The 27,715-nt window shown below is 38.7% G+C and overlaps 1 protein-coding gene across 1 annotated transcript in view; it reads right to left on the reverse strand.

Annotated features, from left to right (window-relative positions):
• Positions 1-27,715, reverse strand: part of LOC134540132 (protein misato homolog 1) — a 138,958-nt gene that overhangs the window by 63,173 nt on the left and 48,070 nt on the right. Inside the window, exons 3-6 of the mRNA XM_063382658.1 lie at positions 27,266-27,494; positions 26,161-26,387; positions 23,122-23,400; positions 20,485-20,801 (exon numbers count right to left, since the gene is read on the reverse strand). Of these exons, the coding sequence (XP_063238728.1) occupies positions 20,485-20,801; positions 23,122-23,400; positions 26,161-26,387; positions 27,266-27,494 (1,052 nt within the window). The remainder of the gene's footprint in view (positions 1-20,484; positions 20,802-23,121; positions 23,401-26,160; positions 26,388-27,265; positions 27,495-27,715) is intronic.

Below are 27,715 nucleotides of genomic sequence, written 5' to 3' on the forward strand. Positions count from 1 at the left end.
TGAACTTTTATTAGAGGGGGAAAACATTTCTAAATAAATAAGGCTAACCTTCAACATGGGTGTTAAACCATTCCCTCATAGCTGGATGATCAGCTTTTTCCAAAGGAATGTTAACCTACAGCATCATATTAACAAAATCAGAAACTAATTCTTGTTTTCTGCACTTTCAAGCTTGTTTGCTTTATTCACGCTGTCGCCTATCAAGATTTGTTTAGACACGGTAGAATTTTCTTGACAAAATAATTGTCTTTTCTGTTTTGTATTGTGTGTCATTTGCCACATGCTTTTTGCACGTGTCTTTGTGTGTCCAATCAACCCGCACGTTGCAGAACTTGCACATCATAATTTTGTCCCGCTGATCAAAAATATAAAATCCATCCGATTTCATCTCTCTTTCGCGATCAAACATTGTCGAAGTTTTCTGCATCTTAGCCATAAATTCAATTGTTTCACAAAACTTACAAAATGTGGACGGTATTTGTAAACACTCATAGATATGTGCACGCAAAAATGACTGCCATCTTAGCTCCATGCGATTAAATTAGGTTACAAAAATTGACACCAGTGCGCCTTGCGGCAGAAACGACCATTATTCAAAACACGAAAACTGTGGACAGTCAATTTTGTTATGTTGGTAGTGCGCACATATCGATTGTTGACATTTGTTACATTTTGTTTTCATTTGCGATGTCATTATTTACGGTTTGTAAACAGAGTAATAAAAATAAGTGGATTTCAGTAACGTGTGAAAACGAAGATAATGTCACGGCACTATACTTTCAGTCTATGTTTATTTCACGCCTATGTTTATTTTGGCATAAATAAATAGAACTTGCGACATAAGGACATTATTTTGTGCGAAAATGCGTGAATTTCGTGCGAAAATTCGTGAATTTCGCGACTATGTCGAAATCATAGGAAAGTCGCAAAATTCGTTTAAAGTATCAAATTTTCGCGTTATTTCGTGAATTTCGCTCTTCACCATTTTTCGGGGTCTCTAGTCATTACCACTTAATAAATTAACAGAAAAATACGAAGTTGTTTGACGTGTAAATTTTCTTATAAAGACGTTTTTAAACATTATTTCCTTTATCTGATCATCTGCATCGCCGCGGAGTAGGTATAATCTAAAATTTAATTTCTGTCATTACCACTTATTTATTTAATTAACGGAAATACAAAGTTGTCTCACGTGTAAATTTTCTTTTAAAGACGTTTTTAAACGGTATTTCCTTTATCCGATTGTCTGCGTTACAGCGGCGTACCGCTTATAAAAATGTAGCCAGCGCATCATTCATGTTTGGTTATGTTGCTTCCCGTATAGAATGCGCGCACGTAGTCAAATATCGATATCTCGCCGATTGGATGCAACGCGCGTGTTTTGTCTAGAGACGTACGAGACTGTAAAATCCATAAAAAAAACGAAACAATTAATAACGATTCACTCGCAAACAACTCGATTGGCAGCAAGCGTGCACGATAGCACAACTTACCGCCATGATGGTTCAACAACAACTGTTGCTTCGTTGCCGGAAGCTGCAGGGCTACCTGCCTTGGCAGGCACCCAACTTGAAAAACTTGGCGCTGCTAGGAAGCAGCGCGGGAAGTTCAAAATTCAAATGTTTCAAATACTATACACTAAATTACACACAATATTTACAAGTCCAAACATTACCGCCCGCCTTGAAATGTCCCATTTCAACAATCATATGGTAGCGGGCAGAGCTTCACCACAGGATGCTTTAAAGTTCCACTAGAAGTCCGGATAGTAGTCACTCTGACAACACCATCTTTCCCAGGATAGAGCTCCACGATGCGCCCCAAGCGCCACTGTAGAGGTGGGAGTCTGTCGTCTTTCAGGAGCACAAGTTGGTTGGCAGTGGGACTAACTCCCTGCTCGTTCCATTTCTGCCGCTGCTGGAGCGTGTGTAAATAATCCCTGTGCCAACGATGCCAAAAGTCCTGTTGGAGGCGTTCCACAAGTTGCCAACGTTGAAGGCGGTTCAGCCGTACATCCCTCAAGTTAGGCTCTGGTAATGTGACCAGTGGCTCCAGGGTTAAGAAATGGCCAGGGGTTAGAGCACTGATGTCATTGGGATCAGAGCTCAAAGGGCACAGGGGTCTCGAGTTTAACGTAGCTTCCACCTGCACTAGAAGGGTGTAAAGTTCTTCAAATGTGAGCACTTGTTCACCAATAAGTTTACTTAAGTGAGTCTTGAATGACTTTACCCCGGCCTCCCACAAACCACCAAAATGGGGAGCAGCAGGAGGGTTGAGTGCCACATGACACCGAGCTGGGACAACGCATCAGTGACAGCCTGCTGGTGTGGTGCCGACGACAGAAGTTGCTGAAGTTCCTTAAGACGATTGTGAGTTCCGACAAAGTTGGTCCCGCAATCACTGTAGATATCAGATGTTCTCCCACGCCTGGCAAGAAAACGTTTGTAGGCTCCAATAAATGTATCTGTGGACAGGTCTGAAGCTAGTTCTGCATGAACGGCCTTTGTCGCGCAGCAGACAAAAATACAAAGGTAAGCCTTCAAGACCTTTGCCCCACGGACCCGACCAAGCTTAACCATAAAAGGACCAGCATAGTCAACTCCTACTTTGGCAAATGGTTTAACCTGTTGCACTCTCATAGAGGGAAGATCGCCCATGAGAGGTGCACTTGCTACGGGTCTTTGCTTGAAACATGGAACACAGTGACGCAAGCAGCGAGATGGCATCCTTATCTGCAAGAATCCAGAATTGTTCTCTAATAATTCCTCTAAGAGTCTGAACTCCAGGATGATGATTCTTTTCATGATAATGGTTAATAATGAGATCAGTCAGATGGTGAGATTTTGGAAGCAGCACTGGGTGCTTCTGCTCAAACGGAACACTGGAGTGAGCTAAACGACCACCTACCCTTATCAGGCCACTGTCATCAAGAAAGGGTACTAGTTTGCGAATCTGAGGGGAAATGCACTGTCCCTTCTTCAGAGCACTTATATCATCTTTGAAATGATGTGATTGTACCCAGAAGAGCCAAAAATGTAAAGCCTTATTCAGCTCATCAGGAGACATATTGTCAGTCTTGCGCTCTTTCAGTGACACGCGACAATTGTGGGCAAACCGCAATAAACAGCATGTGACACGCAGAAGCCTGGTTAGTCGACTGAATCGCGTTGCCAACTGGCCAAGATCATCAGAGGACGTTACAGTGGTCAAGGTGACAGTCTTCTTCTCCATCACGGCAGGATCCACTTCCACTGCATCTGGTGACTGGGAAGGCCACTGTCCAGGTGACTCTATTAACCATGGTGGGCCAGTCCACCACAAGTGATGATCCAATAGTTGAAGAGGGAAGAGACCACGAGAGGCACAGTCAGCAGGATTGAACTCAGACGGTACGTGTTTCCACAAACTGGGACGGGTAAGCTCTTGGAGTTCGCTTACCCGGTTAGCTACAAAAGTCTTCAACTGATGAGGAGATGAGTTAATCCATGCTAAAACCACTTGTGAGTCTGTCCAGGCTGTGATGGAAGATACGGGAAAAACTTCTTGGTAAGTCTCAATCACATGATTGAGCACACGAGCCAACAGTAGTGCTCCACAAAGCTCCAGACGAGGTAAGGTTTGGCTTTTGACTGGTGCAACCTTGGACTTACTGATCAGCAGATGAATGATGGTTTGATCATCCGGGCACACTATGCGCAGGTACACCACGGCCGCGTAACCAACCTCATAACTATCACAGAAACCATGCAGTTGATAGGTAGAGCCTTCTGGACCTTTAATGAACCGAGCGACAGCAATAGAGGACAACCGAGGGAGCTCCCGGCTAAAATGATCCCACTGAGAAGCAAGATCAGGGGGGAGGTGATCATCCCAGTCAATGGACCGGACCCACATTAGTTGCAATAGATGCTTTGCAAACATTAACAGTGGAGTAAGCCATCCTAGAGGATCAAATATTCTGGCTACATTGGCAAGGATGCTCCTCTTCGTAACAAGACTTGAGTGGCCTCGGATTACATAGGAGAAGGTGTCAGAGACTGGGTTCCATTGAAGTCCTAAGACCTTGACCACAACTTGACTCTCAGGATACAGATCAAATGATTGGGGCATATCAACATCTTCAGGCGGAAGCCAGTCTATGAGAGCTGTATGGTTGCTCATGAACTTCCTCAACTTGAAGCCCCCTTTGGCAAGAAGAGCTCGAAGGTCCTTTTGGATGGCCAGAGCAGATTCAAGAGAGTCAGAACCGGTAACCACATCATCAACATACACATCGGATTGCAAAACTCTTGAGGCAACTGGATAGTGGTCTTTCTCATCAACCGCCAGTTGTTGAAGAGTTCGAAGGGCCAAGAACGGAGCTGAGGAGACGCCATACGTCACCGTCTTCAATCGATAATCCTGCACAGGTTCCGAATCACAAAAGCGCCAAACAATGCGTTGGTAGTCCATGTGCTGGGGCAGAACAGATATTTGACGGTACATTTGTTTAACATCTGCCGTAAACACAAAGGCATGTAGCCGAAAGTTCAACAGTAGATCAAAAATGTCTCTTTGCAACTTGGGGCCGGTTAGCAGTGTGTCATTCAATGAGACACCAGATGAGCTCTTAGCAGACCCATCAAACACTACCCGCAGCTTCGTGGTTGAACTCTCTGGCTTTACGACACAATGGTGGGGGATATAATAAGCTGGCGTCACATCAATCTGATCATCAGGAATCTTTTCCATGTGACCCATGGCAAGATAGTCTTCCATGAACTCTGAGTACATTATTTTGAGCTTTGAGTCACCTTTCAAGCATCTCTCTAGGCGCATCAACCTATTTATAGCTTGGGGTCTAGAGGTGCCCAACTCAGGTCTCGAGTGGCGAAATGGCAGGGACACACTTTATCGGCCTTCTTCATTTCGGACGTGAGTTTCGGCAAACATGGTTTCGCAAGAAACATCCTCAGGAGACTTGTGTTCTACACGTGGGAATTCTTCAATTTCCCAGAACTTTCGTACAACATCATCTAATGGAGGGTAAGAAGTGAACAGTGTGACACAATGCGATGCCAGGCAGGATGGTGGAAGTTTGGTGTCCACCCTTCCCATGAGAATCCATCCCAAAACAGAGTCGAGAGCCACTGGAGACCCTTCAATCTTGCCTCCAGTTACGAGAAGAGGAAATAGGTCAGCACCAATAAGCAGGTCAACAGGACCAGGGGTGTCGAAAGAAGGATCAGCAAGCTTCAGATGAGCCACTGATCGCCGCACATCCGATGAGAGTTTGGCACTCGGCAAGTTATTGGTAATGCGTGGTAACACAAATACATCCAGGGCAAACTGATTATCTGGATTGCCCACTGGGGAGATGACAACTGATGTGTAGGACTTAGCCACATTCACAGGTGTACTGGACAAACCATGTATCGGAAGATGAGCCTGTCTGCGAACCAGTCGGAGCTTTTGTAGGCACTGTTCGGTGATAAAGCTGGCTTGACTGGCAGTGTCTAGCAAAGCACGTACAACACAAGGCACACCAGAACGATCGAAAATCTGTACTTGAGCAGTTGACAACAATATTGTTGTTGTTGAGGTAGGTTTAGCAGCAGTTACTGCAACAGTGGCAGGATTAGAGTCAGATGATGGTGGTTCCTTGTCTGAGTTGGATGGGATGGAGTCTTCCTCTGATCGCTGACCCCCAAAATGCAGCATGGAATGGTGACGTGCCTTACAATGGTGACATGAGGACTTAGATGGACACCAATTTGATCGATGTGATGGGGAAAGACAATTCAGACACAACTTATGCTCCTTTACTATTGCATATCGTTCCTTGGGGCTACCCTGCGAGAAGATAGGGCATGACCTAAGCACATGAATGTCACTACACAAGAGACAACTTTGTGACTGTGGAGAACTTACTAATGTGTTTACAGACTGACCTCGAGACTGCCTCCAGCTGTTTTGGTGCCCTTGAGCCATCTGTTTGGGAACCTGATTTCCTGAACTCCTAGAACGGGAAGCTATCACAGCCTCATGCGCACGACAATGTTTTTCAAGAAACGAAGTGAAACTACTAAGAGTGGGAAACTCGTCTGTTAATGTCATTTCCCATTGTGTTTGTAAGGCAGCATCCAACCGTTTGCATAGAATGGGCAGCAGCATCAGATCCCACTGGTCTACAGGGACAGACGAGGCCTTAAGAGCAGACACATTCTCTGTAACAGTGTTCAACAGTTGGCGCAATGCCTTGGGAGAGTTAGCTGATGCAGAGGGTGCTTGAAGTAAATCCTCCACATACACAGACACAATGAGCCTCTTGTTCTCGTACCTACCAACAAGTAGTTTCCAAGCCACATCAAAGTTTACTTCAGACATGGGCAAGGCCTGAATCATGCTGAGGGGTTCACCACTGAGAGCAGTCTTCAGATAAGCCAGTTTCTCAACAGATGAAAGGTCACTATTGTTAGCAACGAGAGTGCAAAATAGGTTGGAGAAGTTAGGCCAATTTTTAATGCTACCCTCAAAACTTGGAAGCGTAATTTTTGGTAAAGCTACCCTAGAATTGCTCACCTTGGGCCTTGACGATGTTGAGCTCTCCATCGAACAACCCTCCAGGGCACTTACCGTCGCCATGACTTCAAAATATTTCTCTTCGAAATCGTCCATTCGTGCAGTCAGTTCTGAGAGATCGATGTCAGAATTTTGCGTTGCCCCAAGAACCACAAAATCCGCCTCGAACTTATCACGAACTTGGGGTAGATCACGAACTGTGGCACGAAACAATCCTTGCTTAGAAACATCGTCAACAACACTTTGAGACAGGTCGACAGCACGTTTGAGCCGAGCCTCTGCTAGTCGGATACGCACGAGTGCCGAGCCTATATCTGCCATGGTCACACACAGACGCAAAGGACGAAATAACCAAAAAGACACAACAAAGAAATAAACACAATGAAGACCAATATAACCAAGGTTAGACACAGCAAATCAAAATTTATATCCAGCAAAAACACCTAACGCAACGACAAACCTGAGCAGACGCCGATAAATAATACAACATAACCCCAACACGAAATATATTCCACGAAAAACAAAGAAGATATAACAGTTTCTTAGATCGCCAAATCTCTGCGAATTTCTTCTAAAACATGTTGCCGAAGAAATCTCGACCATGAAAATACTCTAATTAACGAGAGTATAGCGCACGAAATAACGTGAAAACGAAGTGTAATTGTTTACCACGTACACACGAATCACGTTTAAAACAACACCAGAAAAAACCGTAACTATCCGGCCCGGAGGACCAAATGTTTTGTCTAGAGACGTACGAGACTGTAAAATCCATAAAAAAAACGAAACAATTAATAACGATTCACTCGCAAACAACTCGATTGGCAGCAAGCGTGCACGATAGCACAACTTACCGCCATGATGGTTCAACAACAACTGTTGCTTCGTTGCCGGAAGCTGCAGGGCTACCTGCCTTGGCAGGCAGCCAACTTGAAAAACTTGGCGCTGCTAGCAAGCAGCGCGGGAAGTTCAAAATTCAAATGTTTCAAACACTATACACTAAATTACACACAATATTTACAAGTCCAAACAGCGCGCTCTCAGTCAGGTGCCGAGTTAACTACAATTGATAGCCCGCATTCTTTCGTGGCAAGTGTGTACTATGATATGTTCGTTCACGTCAGATTCAAGTGGCTTGCGTTCTCGTTAGAGTTTTGGGTTTTCTGTTTAAAGTTGAAGAAAGGTTTTTGTTTAAGGAATTATTAATATAGATTGTTTGGCGTGCTATTGTATACTCCACCTTTATTTAAATAAACGTACTTTCCATGAACGGGTTTTGTTTTTAAGAATAACTTTACCTAACAAAAATTTTTTTCCCCACATAATTGTCGCACCCCTAATTTTCGAACTTTATTTTAGAATAAAATGTGCGACGATTATACGAGAAAACACGGCATTAAGTTAGAAAGACTGTTCAACTCATGTAGGTATATCTAGAGAACTGTAATGCAATATGTCGTGGCTTCAAATACGGTATTTACCCGAAAATAACACGACTCTGAATATAATGCGACCCCAAACTTTTTGGTTATGAGTAGAGGCACGATTCTATGGTAATGCGCGATAAAACGAAACAACACCGAAAACCGCTTGAAAACACAAAATAAAACGAAATTGTGCGAAATCCACGATACGTCACGAAATTTCGTCTATCCTGATTACTTACGTTTTTTTTTTCCATTCTGTAAGGACAATTCACTATCTTCAGCACAATCAAATATTTCTGACAGTAACTAGCAGCCATATATATTATATGCGACGGTGATTCATTATAGATTTTAAAATGAAGTCTCGGAATTAACGTTATATTTTCTTTAAACGGTAATCTTGTGTACCATAATAATTTAAGATGTTGATAACTATGATACAATGGCCGCCGTTCACTTTCTGTAAATACAAAAATAACAAACGTCCCAAATATGATTACGTTTTGAATCATTAAAATATTACACACTAAAGCTCATTGCTTTTACTGTTTATTTAAAATAAAGTACGTAGGGTACGAAAATAAAATTAACCCTGCTTAACGTAACGATTGTAAATAATAAATAGTACATGTTTATGTCGGTATTAATTTTCACGTGCGTATGTTGGTATTCGGTATGCGTTTGTATTCGCATCTATTTTCCACTGTTTTGATCTTTCCAGCACTGCAAGTTTTTGGGTATTAGGAGGTTAAATTCTTCCTATGTGATTAAAAATTTTATTAATGCCTAAAACGAAGGTTTCTACCAGTGACCGATCGAAAGAATTTTCCAGCAAAGGATTTTATTTCAGTGATAAAATTTTAACGTGCAAATTCTGTAACTGCAGGCTAGACTACGAGAGACGCGATACGCTTGTGAAACATGTCGCGAGTGAGAAACATAAGCGTTTGAGGCAAAACTCATCTGTTAAACGGCATCCTTGTCTAAGAGTCTTTAATGCCATTAATTTGCTGTTAAACCCAAGAAATGTGAGTAGGGTTAGCATAGAAGTTGCAAACCTACAGAAGTCTCTGCATAACTTGCCTTCTGTTTCCCATCTTCCCATTGATACATTCATACATGGCTATGTTGGTTTCAAAAAAATATTTAGGATGAACTTTCATTGCCAGAAACAAGCCAAATTGATGTTGCAAAGGTACTTTGCTGCCTTAAAGGGGACTACAGTGAATTTGCTCAAGCCAGTTTAAGGGCAATCTGGTTCCCAAAATCAAATGTTGATGCAGAACGTTCATTTTCCAGGTACTCACTGGTAGTTAGTGACAGAAGACAACGTCTCACTCCAGAAAATGCGGAAAATTTAACTATGATAGCATTTCAATAAAACCATCTTAATAGTAACTTTGGAAGTGCTTAATTGTGTAATTTTGTAGTGTATGTGATTGTAATTAAGTCGTAAAATTTTTAGTAATTAAAAAGTTTGAATTTATGAATTTGCAAATCAACTTAATTACCTATGAATTGGCAAATGAACTTAATTGTAATTAGATCATGAGGTATTAGTGTTTATTAATATTTGTTTTAATAAATTTGCATGTCGTACAGAAAAGCAAGAAAATTTTGCCGTGGGTATTTTGAGCAAAAAAATAAAACCGTATAACACCGAAATCTTTATTTCTTTACACCGAAATTTGTCTTAAAATAACACCACAAAATCTTGACTCTAATCATGCGACGTTTACGCGAGAAGTTTTTTTATCCCAATTTTGATAGCATAAAATATGGTTGCGACGATTACGAAAGTGCGACAATTATGCGATAAAACACGGTAACTTGTAGCAACCCCAGCCCTCTTCTTTATTTACCACACTTTTATTAGCTTGACCTGTATAAAGTTGGTAACTACAAAATATTGTTCTGTCGGATGTTGAATTTCGTTTTCCGATTTCCGTGGATACATGAATTCTAGAAATCATGGTGTTTTTGTAGGAAAGGTGTGAGAAATTGCAAGAAATTTAATTTAAGAGATTTAGAGAAGGTCAAAATGTCGAGTGAAGTGTGGGAACACTTTTCAGTTTATGCTAATCCTAAATATGCCACCTGTAATCACTGTAAACAAAACATTTCTCATGGTGGCACGAGCCGAACAACAAGTGCAATGAAGAAACATTTAAAGCTACACCCAGTTCATGTTAGGGCCGCATCAAGTTCAGTTAGTAAGCCTAACGAAAATATTTGTGAGAATGTAGATGAACCAAATTTAGTTACAACTGAAACTGGTTCGCCTAATGCAGAAGATAAACCAAAATGTAGCAAAACCATTTTACATCACACTCAACCAACACTTAAGGGTTTCATTGAAAAAAAAAAGAGAAATGTTTAATTTTTTCTCTTAACTTATAAATTATTTTATAATTAACCCTTGAGATCTGGATTCGGATTTGAGGGGTGGATTCGAGGTACTGTTTGGGATTCGAATTCAAGATTCGGATTCGGGAAAAATGGGATTCGACCCATCACTAAAAATTAGTAATGGGGTACTTGATGACAGTTGTTTTAAATGTTATATATTATATAAAAAAATGAATGTTTGTGTATTTGTCTTCTATTGCTCACGCATCATTCATCCGATTGAATTGTAACTTTGCCCACTTAACCTTCGAAACAAGGGGAATGTCGCCGTCTAGGTGAGATGTCGATAAAACAAAACCTTAGCTTAAAGCAAAATTTAATTAATTTTGATGAAATCTCACCATTCCATCGCCATAGTACAGACTAACCTCGAAAGAATGTGGGCTATTAAAGGTAGTTAACTCTCTAAATGAGACAAGAGCGTGCCCGTTGCACGCAATCAGCAAGCTATCAATATCAATATTGGACTACGTGAGCGCACTATATACAGTAATCAAATTAACCAAAACATGAATGTATACAGATAATGACTATAAAATTGAAAATATCTTTGAAATAAACTTTACACATCACTAACTTCGTATTTCTGTTAGTAAACAGTAATAAACAAATAGTAATGGTTTTCAACTTTAAATTACATCTTTAATATGGGAAAAACGTTTATGGGCATCATCTTAAAATGATAAAAAATAAATAAAAATAACGTATATCTTATTATTGGCAGGAACGAAACATTTTACCGTAATGGACGGGAAATTGTTGTAATGGTAATTACCGTACTGTCTAGGTGGGATTCTGATAAAACCAACCCTTAAAGCAGAATTTACTTAAAATTTTGTTATTGTATTGATAATTCATCGTTCATCCTATCTCTATGAAATTTTGCACGCTTGACCTTTTAAACCATGGAGATATTAGTATATGGAATGATTGTCTATTCTGAAGTACCTGATATAGTAGCTGTGTAAAGGTTAATATTTGTTTAAAAGTTTGAAAAGAACTCGCTAGGAAGAATCGTAAATATGTCATTATGTAATGAATATTGCTAAAGAAACACAATACCAACACAAGAAATTAGGTTTGAACTTCATTTTAACCAAAAATTGTTTTATGCAGAAGCAAAAAAAAAGGGTTAGAGGTCGTTCTCATTTTGACTTCCAGTATTAAAATGGCAAAGATTGTATACACCAAATTACCTTAGGTACTTCTTAACTTCATGTTCAGGTGAGATTTTGATAATACTAACCCTTAATGCACAAATTAAGATGGCGTGCGATTAGTATCGGATAATTACCAGTAAGTACTTTAGGTCAGTTCCTCTTTTTTATGGTCTGAATAATAATGGTGGCATGCGAGTCAAAAGATAGATAAAGAGGTAAAGAGAGATAGAAAGAAAGGCAGAGAGTGACGGAGTGAAATGGAGAGGGATAGAGATAGAGTGATAGAGAAATACAGTGTTCTGGAAATATATAGAATACTGTACATATATAGGTATACAGAGAGATGTAGACAGATATGGCTAAAGAGATAGGGAAAAATGAATAAAAAGAGATATTAAGAGATATAGAGTTACAGCTAAACAGAGGGATAGAGAGAGATGCTTTGTATGTGTGTACAACGTTAAAAAAATTACAATGAGCCATTGCAATGCATGCAGGGTGTTGGCTAGTCAGTAATAACAATATGATTTGTTATTGATTTTCTATCGCTAATATTAGGATATAGACAATACAAAAAATTTTTTTTACATTCATTTCAAAAATTTTCCGTTATAGTCATTACAAAAATGAAAGAAGAGAGCACCCCACACTTTTAGTTATACAGAGTTGTGGTGATTTATTTGGCTGTAGGAAAAAAACTTTAATTTAAATTTTATTTTTTATATTATAAGTTTTTAAAACATTTTATTAAGGAATTATTATTTTTTAATCAGAAATGAAAAATGGTTAGGTTTTTTTGGTATCTTTTGAGAGATATTTGTGTGTTTGCAACAGGTTTTATGATCATAGTTTACATTGGTTCATTTTTTTTTTCATGTTTCTAATTTTTTGCTTTATGGTGAATAACCTACTTAGTTTTACCTGTTTTTTCCTTGTTTATTTATGTTTTTTGAGATGTCATGTATTTTTTTGGAATTTTTTTAATTCTATTTTGAGATTGGCCATTAAAATCTTCAAATACCATCAAATCCTTAGTATTTTAAATATTCAACATTAGACAAAAAAGATCCAAAGGAAAATATTTAAAAGAAATAAATTAAATTTAAAATTTCAACTCTGATAACCACTGCAGTTTACTAGGCCAATTTTTTTCTTCATAGCTATTCTGTTACCATTCCCCTAGATATTAAACTTTTAACAAATACACTAGAGTCCCGTTATAGCGAGGTGTCACGGTTCCGGGTTTGATCCTCGCTATAACCGTGTCCTCGCTATAACCGAATTGGGCCAATTTTGGCCCCCAACAAATAAAAATTAACCGAAAATAGCTTAAAAATTGTGTTTAAACCTGTATAATTGGAAAATAACAGGTTATATTAACGAAATCTTAATTTCTGTGAGCAGATGTGTGAATTCTCTTTAAAACGATACCCCATAAGTACGGATGCGATCACTGATTGCGTCAAAATAACCAGAATACCCTACCACGCAACATAAGTATAGCATCTCAGCCCGCGGCCAACCCAGCATTGTACTGCTATTTATTGTCGACGCGGGCTGTTTGCTGGCTGCCATGTTGGTTCGGGATGTTCCTAACAGGTGGTGCTAGTGAAGCGCGCCAATTAATTCCTTGCAAAAAAGCAGGAGTGCGGCAACGCACGTACGCCTCAAACGAAATAGTCGCTGGAAAACTACAGTAGAACCCGTTTATAGTGAACCCGCCTATAATGAATTCCCGTTTATTGTGAATTTCCGTCTCAGTCCCGGCAAAATAATGTGAGGTTATGTATTAATTTATTGGATATAGCGCACAACTTTTGTGAATGTTGATACGTTTTCCCGTGTACCACGAACAAATTTTGCAGACATAATGCACATTTATCTCAAATATTTTCATATAATTACAAGTTTTTTCACAAAACGTCTATTCTGGATCATATTGAAGTTTTTCTCCGCAATACGCTACTCGATTGTCCACTGTTCATATTATAAACAAGTCGTATTCGAGTGGCCTCGGTAGGCTACGTGTAGCCAAAAATGGTGATCAGTTTCGTGAAAATAAAAAATAGTTTTCCCTGCATAGTTAAAGAATGGGCGAACGCGTGTACATTTAATATGTTATCAAAATTAATCATAAATTACCACCACACAAATACGTAGGTACATTCTAGCAGCAAATTCAATATTTTTACGTCTCATTTTTATCGTTCACGTTTCCGACATTTTGATCGAGCATAGTTCATAAGACTACCACTAGATAGAACTCTGTGGACTCCATAGAAAGTGAGAAAATTTCGTTCCAGCTTTAGAAACTGCGATACTAAATGATACGTAGTGATCTTTGATGCGTCAGACTCGTTATTTTTCGTTTATTTACTTTTGACAGTAAAAAGAATTTCGTGTTATTAAGCTGCAAATGTGCTTCATAAAAAAATACGTACATAAAATGGGTGAAAAACGTGGTAAAAAACGTAAGGCATTATCTGTGCGAGATAAACTGGACATTATTGAAAAGGTAGACTCCAACCCCACTGTCCCGCACGTGTTAATAGCAAAGAAACTGGGAATCGCAACATCCACATTAAGTACAATGTTAAACAAGCTGAACAATCTTCTTTCTCAAGCTGCGAAAACGTCACAGAGTATTAAATGCCTGAAAAAAGGATAATACGCCGATGTCCACAAGAACCATTAGGTAATAGAAAGTTTGTACATGTGTAGTTTATTAAAAATAATATCTGCGTTTGCTCATAAAACTGTTGCTTTGAGTAGTTTCATTCGTTCTTTTCTTGGCTTAGGCCTATGTGTAGTTGAGATTTTGCTTTTGAGTAATTATTACCAATATAAAAGTTTTCCCAGATATAAAGTTTCCCCTCTATAGTGAACATATAAACTACTCCCTTCAGATTCGTTATAACAGGGTTCTACTGTATATTTTTTTTTATTTAAAGAAACCTGTCAACTTTTTTAGAAAATAAATTTGGGATTAAACTCAAACCATCACCACCCCTTTCCCAGACAGATACCCCAACAACTGACCGAAACAAAAGTTACAAGAAAACTGTCCTAGAGATTCGGAAATAAATACGGTAGTGCCTACTAGAGGTGTAAAAGTAACAAAAAAATGTGTACCCGTATGTATTCGTTACTATAACAATTAGTACTCGTTACTTCTGATACCGCATAACATGCTATGTTATGTTGCAGCAACGAATCCAGTCGTATTGTGTACGCGTACAGTATGACATCGCGTAAATAATAATAAATAGAATATAAACAATTAATATTTGATAATTAATAGTTTTTGTTAACCAAGAAACAATTAAATCTCATTAGAGCGGCTTTTTAATATTATCTCTTTTAAGATAACAACCAAAAAAAACGTGAAAATACGCGATAATAAAAAACAAAAACATACATATTTCTAATTTGTAAAAAATACTTTCTTATAAACAGTAAAAAAAACTTGGACGACGAATTTCCAAATTATACTTTACTTAATAAACAAACATTGTCCTTTGTAACGTAATGAAATCCAGCCGTGTGTAACGTTTCGTTACTCGTTACTAGATGTCGCACCCGTTACTCAGTACCAAATACATACGGTTTGCTACAGCTCTAGAGCCTACTATTTGTCAGATAGTAAAATAAATAACGTGACGTGTTTGTAAATGTGTCACAACTGAAATAATTCCAAACAAGTTTATAAATATTTGTGTATTATTAGGGCTGATCGGTTCCCACATTTTCAGTTCGGTTCGGCTCGGCTCGGTTTTTTGTTAAAAATGTCGGTTTTCGGTTCGGTTCGGTCACTACTTCAAAATTTTTCTTTGAGCTGTCATACCAAAAAAAATTCCACTATAGTATTTGATTACTTGCAATATCTTGCAAAAGTTTAATTTCTTAGGGGAGTCACTTTCTCAGCAATATAAAAGTTATTTTCAACTACTATTTGTATTTATAAATAAGTTTATATGCTACTGAAACAACCATATGTGTAAAAAGGAACAGAACAAAACAGTTTAGAACATTAATAATTAGTATTACATTAACCTTGTTGCCAGCTTGAATTTATGAAATGTACTGGAATAAAATTCAATAGCAATAATGTGATTAAAATCAATATACAAATAAAAACTTCCTACTGTAGCCTCTATGCCGGGAGTTAATGGACAAGCCAACATAAACAAACGTCTTAACCAAGAAAACGTCTTAACCTACCAGTGCATTAAAGGCAGAATGAATCATAATGACCATATTTTCAAAATACACAAGTAAAGTATTCATATTTAGTATGCGGTATTTACTAGGATTTTTTTTCCGTCACGTGCGTAACATCATCATCTTTGCGGAACACGGGCGGTATTATTTTTAATTCCTTCGTCACAGATGTTCATAGTTGCCTCCAATTACCAAGACGTAGTGGCAAAAAAGAATTTTTATTTTACGAGAAATCAAATACTCTAGACTATAACGACTAGGGGTGAGCCGATCACCACATTTGCCGATCATGCCGATGCCAGAAATGTGGTACCGATCATGCCGATTTTTTTGACCGATTAGTGCTTTTTTAAGTTGGTTGTAAAATATGCTCCGAATTACTTAAGTTAAATAATTTTACTTGAAACTACTCATTACTGAATACCCTAAACAAATAGGTTACATATATTTATATGACAAACTTTTGATTTAGACACTGATTTTTAGTTGTTCCCATAAACTAATCTGGAAATCTATTAACCCCTTTAACAAAGTCTATAACACACTGTTGACCAACTAAAAAATCATCGTCACACAATTCGAAAATGAATGTGCTCCAAATTACTTAAGTTAAATAATTGTACTTGAAACTACTCATTACTGAATACCCTAAACAAATAGGTTACATATATTTATATGACAAACTTTTGATTTAGACACTGATTATTAGTTGTTCCCATAAACTAATCTGGAAATCTATTAATCCCTTTAACAAAATCTATAACACACTGTTAACCAACTAATCATCATCGTCACACCATTCGAAAATGAATGTTTGTTTACATTTTTCCGCTTTTTGGCGCGATTTAAAATGCTTTCTGCTTGATATTAAGACGCTGTTCCAACTATATGCCAGCGCCCCCGGCTGACGTGGTATGGCCACTCACGTAAGGCTGTTCCAAACACCGCCATCGTTCGCCCAATCATCTGCTTGCTTTTGTATTTATCCGGTGTCGCTGTTCCAAGGTGACGTCAGTGCCCCGAGCGGTGTACGTAGGCCTTAAAACTTCGCCTGTTTGTCTTATCTATCCAAACATTATGCCGGAAAGGAAAATAAACGCCGTAGTTTTACGTATTTTTACAGTATATTTTTGAGTTTAACATTATAACGTGAGCGTGTGTAAGCTTTTGTTTGCTTTAGTGCATTTATGACTAATGTTCAGTGGCGGCCATGTTGCGGTGTTTGTTTACCAGTGACGAGACAGTATTTTACCCAGTTTTTAAATTTCGCTTAAAAACACTCCGATTTTGCGTTTTAATACTAAATCTCGTGTAAAAACGCTGTGTTATGGCGATTTCGCGTTTATCGTCGTTTAATCGCGATCGCGAAAAGAACAGGCCCCTATGCATGACTTATTAAACGATTTGGTGTGCTTTTGTTTACTATTTTTTAACAAATGTACTTTTCATGAATATGTTTATTTTTTAAGAATAACTTTACTTAATTTTTTTTTCTGCAGAAAAGATTAAAACACGTAAGTAACGTAAGTGTTACTTTAAAACGTCAAGCAACAGTTCTGAAGCAAAAAATATGTCGGCAGTTTTTTATTACGTAGAAATTTTTTGTCTTCAGAAAGCGGTAATCGGCAAAAAGGATCGGCATGCATAAAGCCGATCATGCAAATGACCAAAATAACCAAAATCGGCCGATCTTAATAATCGGCAATCGGCATCGGCTCACCCCTAATAACGACGCAAAGCCGCAATAATCACGCGCGAATAGTAAACAAACTACATCTAAAGGGTCTGACGACATGCACATTCATTCTCCAACTGCCATTTGGAACGGAACTTGGAAGGCAACTAATCGATCCTAGCGCACGTATAGCGCATTCTGTGATGTGAAAATAGAACTGAGTGACGCCATGCGTCGTGAGCGCCCTGCAGAATACGAACGGAACTAAGCAATGCTACGAAACTTCTACCGTTTTAGCTTACGAACCGGAATTAAATAAATATTATTTTAGTAACGGAAGTGATATATCCTTTAAATAAGAAAAAACCATATATTTAAGAGAAAATAGTAGTATTCCGACAGAAACTTCCGACGTTAAACATAGGAAATAGTGAACTGTAAGAAACGCTTAGACTTTACTATCCCATGGTTAAAATGGCGAACATTAAGAGAATAGATGATTTAAACGTTTTATAGTGAAAAACTTAGCATGCGTCTTAAATGTGTTTTGATGTATTATGCAAGCGGTACGTTTCTTATCCAATATGAATGTTAAATACATTATTTGGTAGATATGTACTTGAAGTTAGTTTTTAATGCCCTAATAAAAACCGAATCATCGGTTTTTTCTGGGAATTCGGTTCGGCTTCGGTTTTTACTAAAATGACCGAACCGAACCGAAAATTCGGTCAACCGATCAGCCCTATGTATTATAAACGTGATCAATTAGCAACAAGTATATAGACGGCTCTGACTTTTTTGGCCTAACATAGTTATAAACAATGTTATTATTCGTTAATTAAAATGTTGCAACAAATTAATCAAGAGCATTTATATTAAAAAAAAAGTGCACATTGTTATGTTTAATGGCGGGAAAAAATAGATGTTGTCTATTTTCTAAATAACAAGAAATGCGTACAAGTATATGTATATTCAAAGGCTTGGTTTATTCGACTCGATCATACCTTGGCCTTGAAGCCAGCCAGTGATGCTGTGACTGTGAAGTCGCAGGCACAGATAACTAATGGAAGTTTGATAAAAGAAAGAAAGGACGGGATTCTATTTTTAAAGCCACGCAATTAGGTGGCGACTGCAAGGCTGAAGAATGTGACAGGCGTCAACGGCAAGATGTCTAGTGGCGAGCGAGAGGGGTGGAGATAAAGCAGACAAATAACAAAAGCGCGCTTCAAGCGATCACGCCGTAAATTCCTCAAAAATACCTCGTTATAGCAGTGTTCTCGCTATTACCGTGCTCGCTATAACGAGATTCTCCTGTATATGTAAATAATATCAATAAAATTACAATATGTTTTGATTCTGGAAACTTAATTTGTGAAACAGTCTTTTGAACATAAGTTATATTTTTCATTTAGTGTACGTTATTCAATTTTTATCCTTGTTTTAAAAACTAAGTTTCCAGTATCAATACATTCGGTAATTTTGTTTATATATGTTAAAAGTACAATATCTTGGGGAATGGTAACTTGATAGTTATGAAGAAAAAATTTACCAAGAAAACTTCAGAGGTTATGTGTTGAATTTTCTGATTTACTCTATTTCCTCTAATATTTTTGTTGAATCTGTTTCCCTGAAAATTGGATCCTTTGAAAACTAAGGATTTGATGGTATTTGAGGATTTTATTGACCAATCTATAGTATTAAATCTTCATTTTGGTACTATTTTTAATCAAATGAAGATACCAAGGCTACATGCACTTTCTGCCATGTAAAAATATTACGAGGTGGGGCAATGCTTAAACATGTGGGCTGAAAAAAAAGTATTTGTGTGTGTTTTATTATTATTGTAAGATGCATGTTAGTAAGTGTTTTGACCGTTTTATGGTACTCTGTCATTATAATATGAAATTAAAAAATACTTTATAAGTAAAATATCCTTTCATAACAGAAAAATTTCTTTGGTTAGTATCGGCATCGAGTATCGGCAGTATCGGCCCATAAGAATCATCGGTGGAATCGGTGAAAAGTGGTATCGGCCCAGCCCTAGTTTTTAAATGTTATTTTCTTCATCTGATCGTCTGCGTCGCCGCGGTGTACCACTTATGAACATGTAGCCAACGCTAGTTGGAATCATTCGTGTTTGGTTATGTTGCTTCCCGTATAGAGCGCGTGCATGTAGTCGAATATCGATATCTCGCCGAGTGCATGCAACGCGCACTCTCTGTCAACTACCAAGTTAACTACATTTGATGGCCCGCATTCTTTTGAGGTAAATGTGTACTACGGCAATAGTTACGCGTTGGTTCATGTCACAGATTCAAGTGGCTTGCGTTCGCGTTAGAGTTTGTTTTTTCTATTTAAAGTTGAAGAATGGCTTTTGTTTAATGAATTATTAATATAAATTGTTTGGCGTGCCCTTGTATACTCCACCTTTTTTTAAATAAACGTACTTTCCATGAATGGGTTTTGTTTTCATGAATAACTTTACCTAATAAAAAAAATTTTTTCCGCATAATCGTCGCACCCTTACTTTTCAAACTTGATTTTAGAATAAAATGTGCGACGATTATGCGAGAAAATACGGTATCAGATAAATGTAACAAAACCCTTTTAGTAACTATAGTGAAGTCCCGGTAATTCGAACTAATTGGAGCACAGACCTGTTTGGATTACCATATTTTCAGATTGGCAGAAAAGTAGCCAAAATACAACGGCATGTAGTAATAAACATTTTTATAAGCATTTAGCTGTCATGTAACAAGCATGAAAACACTTAACAAGTCAAGAAATTAAGAATAATTTTTAAAATACAAAAAAATTGAAGTTTTTACTAAAATACTTTTCACCCTAAACTCACGACGATTAGCCAGATTTTCAGATTAACAGGGTTACGATTAGCATAACTTCACTGTAGTTCCCTTTTGAAAATTATTCTTGCCTAATAAGCTTAAATAAAATTGCAAGTGACCTGTAGCAAAAAGCAATGTTATCTAAAACCCTCTCAGCTACTCGTTGTCGTCGGGCCAGGGCCCACCTCCTGAGGCGGTTGGGCGCTACGCCGCGCAGCGCCACGGACTGCACCCAGATGCGGTCGTCGTCCAGGGAGCAGCCGGGCGACAGGCAGGTCCAGAGGGGGCCCTCCCAGGCCTCCAGCGCATCCAGCAGGCAGGCGTCCGGCCGCAGCGGGAAGGGCAGCCCCACGCTGGCCGCGGCCGCGCGGCGCCCCGCACGCCCCAGCTCCGCGCACATCTCGCCCAGGGAGGAGGGCGGGCCCGCACGCAGGCGGTACCGCAGGGTGAGCGTGTCCAGCGCGGCCGCCAGGATCGCCCCTGTGTGGTACGGCAGGTCCACCTGTGAACGCCGTGCACCCCGTGTACCCGCGTCCAAACACCCTGATCCACAACAGATATCAATAACCTATTTCTAGTGATGGGTCGAGACTCGAAAAATCGAGCGAGTCGAGTCGAGCTGGCCAAACTAAACTCGACTAGAAAACAGAGTTGATTAAGATAGTGTCCTGGAGTCTCGTCAAAGTTTAGTTTTTGGCTCGACCATAATGTTGCAAAATTTCCAATCGTGAAGGTACTTATCCGAAACCATGCACTTTAAAATAAAATAAAACTTATTATTTTGCCAAACCTAGTGGAAAACCTTTGATCCAACACTGAAAACCTTGAAAACGAAGTCGGAAGATTATTTATTTTTGATCATGTATAACCCCAAACAGTGCATCCCATCCTTCAATATGCACTTAATATTTCTAATTGCAACAAAATACCTTTATTTAACTATAACGGAATTAAAGAATGTTCTCTAGATTCAGTCATGAACAAGACCACGAACATCGTCAATATTTGGGCAGCTTTGCAAGTAAATAATATTTACTACTAAACACTAGATAGCCGCCATTTTAACTCCGAGCCAATGGCCTATGTATGCATCATACAGCCAGGGAATGTTGCCTCTTTGACAAATCGATATCAACAATAATTGAAATCTCCAACCAGTTTTTCATAGCCGAATGGAAAATTGAGGCTGTTGAAGTTTATGTTTACACTTGAAAGTAATGTTTGCGTCGCCGGCGTCGTATTTATCATAAACGGTTTAGTATTAGTGGAATGGATATGTTTGTACGGCCTGGAACATCACAAGGTGACGAACAGAAATCAAGAGAAGAGATTTGGGAATTTTTTGAAAAAAATTGATCAGACAGCTAGATGCAAGTGCTGCAAAAATTTTGACTCATCTCAACAAATTTCCATGAGTTCGACTCGAAGACAAAATTTCTATGAGATCGACTCGAGTCCACTCGAAGATAAATTTCTTTGTTTAACTCGAACTCGACTCGATGCTGAAATAGGGTGATTCGACCCCCCACCACCACCTATTTCCTCTGCCTGAAATTATTCATACCAATCAGCAACTATCAAAATAGCAATTAAAATAATCAATCAAATAACAACGAAACTAAAATAACAAAAAAAAAATTAGAACATTTTCATGGACATACACTATATTGCTCGAGGATTTTCAGAACTACGCATGTGTTCTTTCTCTGTGCGCTCAGGAGAAACTCAGAATCTTAGCCTTAACATCAGCTAATTTTGGCTTGCTTTCTGTGTGTTTGTGTATTCATTTTACTTGTTCATTCAAGTTTCAGTGGTTTTTCGGAAAACCTAATTTTTTTTTATTAAATGAACTATGTACAGAAAAATAAAGAGTTTCATGAAGGCTACATCCAAACTTTTAATCCAAAGCTGTATACCACATGATTTCAGGCTTTCATTACATACTACGATTTACATAAACATTTGCTTTCGTCCATAAAAAAACTATTAAATAATGACTTTTTTAGTAGAAAACTGCATTTATAAACAATTAAACACGGTTACATCTTTATATAAATATATATTTCTTGTGTGCGTGTGTATGTCACTGAACTCCTCCTAGACGGCTGGACCGATTTTGATGAAATTTTTTGTGTTAGTTCACGGGTATTCGAGGATGGTTTAGATTCACAATTGGATATTTTATCTCGATTCTGAGTAAAGAAAAAACTAAAAAAACACGCTTTAAAAGCAAAAAAACTAAGCATTGTTGATAATTAGCCTCCATGGCAACAGGCTTTTGCATTGTTGTTGCCTTCTGCGTAACCATGGGAAAGGTTTTTGGTAACGGCAGTGGCGTGCCCAAGAGGAGGGGTATGTATAATGAGAAGATACAAAATGTCCAGCGTAGAAATACTTACCGCCATATCCATATCTCACAAAAAGTACATTTGGGCAGGACAATGTCTGTCGGGTCCGCTAGAAAGATATATAGAGATATATATGCAGAAAGATATATAGAGAGATAGAGATATAAATAGAAAGATAGAGAGAGTTATAGAGATATACATAGAGAGATAGAGAATTAGAGAGATAAAGAGAGATGCTTAGTATACGTTTAAAAAATTACAAAAAAAAATTGATTGAGGCATTGCAACGCATGCCGGGCATTATCTAGTTATAAATATATATTTAAAATCATGTGCAAAAAAAATTAGAAGGAATATAATTCAGAATACTAACCCCTTTGAAATATGTATGTACTACAATCAAGCATGATAATTATAGTCAAATTGAACAGCTTCAGTTGCTTGAAAGCACGGACTAAGATCGGCGGGACTCACGTCGTACTGCACGTGCGGGAGGACGCGCGGCGGGCCGGGCCGGCCCCAGCCGGCGCGCCCCAGGCACAGCGGGGCGAACAAGGAGGCGTGCTCGGCCAGGTCGCGCACGCACAGCGCCGTGTTGAGGGCGTGCGCACCGTCGCGCGACCGCACGCCCGAGCCCGGCAGGCAGGGGAAGGCCAGCACGTCCTTGCGCGGGTACTCGTCGCGCAGGTGTGCCAGCAGGCCCGCGCCCAGCCCGCTGAAGCCGTCCGCAGCGTCCAGCAGCAGGTGGAAGCCCTGCGACCCGCGCGAGCTCCCCTCTAACCAGGCTCGTGCTGACATCAGTCATTACTTGCAACCAAATACAATTTCAATACCTCCAATACAAACATTTAATTTGAACATTAGAAGTGTAAATAACTTTTTCCTTCTAAAACTTTTTATAGTAGATTTTTTATAACAATTACTTGTACAATACGGTATTCCACGTTAATGGTTAAGACCACCCAAGTTGTAACCTTGATATGTAGAGTAAGGTAACATTTCCATACATTTCAGTTCTTTTCTTTGTTTTATTTCATTACAATTCATACATTTCTATAATTTATTTCGATTTAAATCATTTCAGTTTTTTTTTAATTTGGTTTCTATTGATTCTCTTTCATGTAATTTTACTTCATTTCATTTATTTTATTATATTTTGGTACATTTCATTTCATTTATATTGTATCAATTCATTTTCTTTGATACATTAAGTTTCAATGATTTTGTTTCATTTGGTTGTATTTCATTCCTATTTGCTTTGTTTTAGATTATTTCGATTGTTTCTTCGTGACCTGCTACTAATCTGTATGCTCACTCATCACCTAATTTTGAGCTAGCCGGAGTGGTGAGTGGTAACAAAGTCTTAAACACAATTATAAAAAAAAAAAAGTATTCTTTTCAATTTTTAGGCTTTTTTTTGTTCTCTTGCTCTGTTTCCAAAACATCAATAACCTTTCCAAGTGAGTGATTGTTCCCCAGTCTGAAATTTCACATTTCTGATGTACCCTGTGGTCATTTTGAAATAAGCTACGAGACGTTATACTGGACCCATTAATACTACGTATATTAAAACTGGGCTGTACACGTCTGTATAAAACAATGGCTAAAAATAAATTTTAATTGTTACACGAGGTAATGCGCAACAACTTTAATACACTTAAAATACATAAATATTTATTATTTAGAAGTGTAATAATATAACTGAATTAAATACAAATACAGTAGACTTCTGATAGTTCTGAATCCAAAGGCCCGAAAGCTAGGAATGTACTGACTTAAGCCAACAATGTGAACTTAAGCTTAAAAAACCCACAATTGTTTAGCTAAGGTTGAAAAACTCTTTAACAGCATGCACATTGGTGGCAGTCAGGAGCTCACAGCTCTGCACAGCCTGAAAATCGTATGGAGCATTCAGCACGGTTCCGGATTGCTCGAATTGATTGACGCGCTTCGAGTTTTTTCAGCAGAACTCAGCAGTCATTAGGGCTTATTACCTGTGTCTGGTGGGCATAGCCCATCTGGAAGTTCTCACCTCCAATTTTGGCCTGCGTTTGCATTGAAATGTTCATCCTTAAGTTCCTGCTCAACAGTATTTGTAGCCGAACATTATCTTGCAGATTTGTTTGCTCTATACCTTAGTGTTTATCAATAAAGGATTATACCATCTGTTGACCTAGCACTATTTGTAATCTGGTATCACCAAAGTCCTGAACTTGCCGGATTATTGGTAGTTTACTGAAATGAATTCATTGTTTTGATATTTCAAATTTTTCAATATTTGCACAGGTCTACCAATTGCTGAATACCTCTACGGACTTTCTAGTTTGGTCAGAAACAAAGATTATCTGTGCAAATTATCAATCATCAAATGCCAAAGCACATGAAACATGCTTAGCCAAACTAAAGGGCCAAAAATGTAACTCTTCTTACAGTACTTCCAATCTAGGCATGTTTACCATCAAATGCAAACACAATATTATATTCTAATTTACATTTTATTATCAAAATCTTTTAGGTTTAATGTAAGTTGTAGTTCACATTCATAATTTAAGTTGGTGGTATATTCAACAATAGAATATATTGGCCAGTTTGAATGCATCCACTTTCAAATTCAGCACTACTATTCAGTATGAATGGCACCCTCATATTCTCAGGTTCTTTGACCACTTACTTTATAGAAATTCTTGACCTTGTCCTTGATTGGCAATAGGTCATTACATCATAATAGAAACAGTATTTCAAGTTTAGCAAATCACAACATTAATGCGCAAACCTTCTTAGACTTTTATTAAAGTAGAGTAAAATAAAAATAAAATTATTCAAAAAATCATGATCACTTCTATTGTAAAATCCTTAATGATACAAATAAATTTTCAAACCTTATGTTTTCATATTGCACACAATAATATTATTTTCAGTTGAACAGTTTAACATATTATTTTGGATATATAAGCCACTGCTGTCCCTAATGTTATGTTCAATCAGTCTATCCATTAAATAAATGTTTAACTATAAATAAAAATTATGCTTTAATAAAGATAATATATTTTTCATCCACATCCGGAGAATTTTACTTTTTGATTTTGACTGGTCTAAATCTGTTTATTTCATCTATTCCTGTAGAGAATGATCGTATCATTAATCATTTGTTTATTGTGTCTGTGTCTATTGTTTATTTTGTACTTTGCATTTTGTCTTTGTTTGTATCTTTTTACATGTTATGCTCTTTTATTGTGATATGGTTTTTTTCATTGTTTTTGTTTCTTTTTTATATCCTCGTGCACACCCTAGTACCCTCTTTATGAGGTGTGGGTGTGCATGTCACAACTGTAATAAATAAATTAATAAAATTGTAAGAATCATTTAAAGAACATTTCAGTTGGACTGCTTTTTGTTGCATGCATGACATAATAAGCTGATATGCTTACTTCTGAGCTGGGACGACCGATAGAGCCAAGCACTGTAGTTTATCTGCCCACGAGTGTTGGTCCCCGCCGGGCGAGGGCCCACTACCTGCATGTTGTCGCACTCCTCCACGAAGCGCCGGGTGCGGTCGGCGAAGTCGTCCCGGAACTGGTCGGTGGCCCACAGCGCGGAGCCCAGCTGGTGCATGTCGAAGGGTCGCTCCGCGGAGCCGTGCTCGTAGCTGCTCACCACGGACACCGTGCTAGGGTGCAGGCGCGGCCGCAGGTAGTCCGTCCACCCCTCCACCTCCCCTTCCAGCCGGTACACCTTCAGCGCTGCCGACACGTGCCACGCCTCCGTCACGTACTCCTGTCCGGCACTTTCATCCCGTCGACAGCAACACACTAAGACACAGACTGAGGAATCCAACCATGGCCCAATGTAAGGAATGATTTTGGGCAACCATTTGAAAATGAAAATCAGGATCGTCCCACCAGGGTTTGAACTGGAATCCTCTGTTGTGAGAGCCTTGCGTCTCAACACTGCTATGCCTCACTCCATACCGAGCACGGTTCTATTAGTAGACATAAGGTACTACAAATTTAATCCAAACCAAGTTACGGATAATAACTATTACCGGATGCCTACACAGATCTGTAATAAAATTTCCCTGACTTTTCCTTAACTTACTTATATCAAAATTTATAATTTAATGTGACTTTTTTTTATCATTTACCTATTTTGTAATTTTCTAAGAGAAATAAACAATATCCAGTTTCACCATCCCCATAGCTGGTCTATTCCTCAATCCACTTTCTTTATTTCAAACAGAACACTTGGCTATGCAATTTAAGTCTGTTTGAAAATTGCAGTAAAACACAATCTGAAGGGGAAAAAAAAATGCTTTCACAGACTGGGCATGACATTTATCCCTTAAATAAATATCACTGGAGAATTTCCATGTTTTTTTTTTCTCGGTATTTAAAGCAAATTCCCTTACTTTTCCAGAATATGGAAACCCTGCACAAATCACAATGGAAAATTTCAGTGTTTTCTAAAAACCAAAGTGGCCACAAGTGGCAAAACAAAGGTACAATATTAGCATGACAAATGTAAAATAACATATTCATTGCTTTTTTTTCCAAAACATAGGGAACACAATGAACGCGTGTCCAGAGGCACGAGAAGAGCGAGCAAGAGAGAGAGGGCGCACCCGTGCTGGGGTCATCGAGCTGCATGGCGTGCCGCTGGTCCACATCCTGCAGGTAGGCGTTCTTCTCGCGGCGCGGCGCGGCACGCACCTCCACCCGGTCCTGGGGCCAGGGCACCGCGCCGAGCCCTGGCGCGGCCGGCCCCTCGTACAGCTCCCCGCGCTCCGGCAGGTGTCCCAGGCTGCCCTTCAGGTCCACCAGCAGCAGGCGAGGGGTGTACGTCACGTCCCCCTGACAGCCGACACTCCCAGTCTCGTGTCCGGGACTCGCACCACCGACATGGTAGTTCTATCACTACATAGTATAAAACAAAGTCGCTTCCCGCTGTCTGTCTGTCCCTATGTATGCTTAGATATTTAAAACTACGCAACGGATTTTGATGCGATTTTTTTTAATAGATAGAGTGATTCAAGAGGAAGGTTTATATTATAGTACCTACATGCATAATATAG

Source organism: Bacillus rossius, chromosome 16 (assembly GCF_032445375.1).
Source record: "Bacillus rossius redtenbacheri isolate Brsri chromosome 16, Brsri_v3, whole genome shotgun sequence".
Classification (NCBI taxonomy): domain Eukaryota; kingdom Metazoa; phylum Arthropoda; class Insecta; order Phasmatodea; family Bacillidae; genus Bacillus; species Bacillus rossius.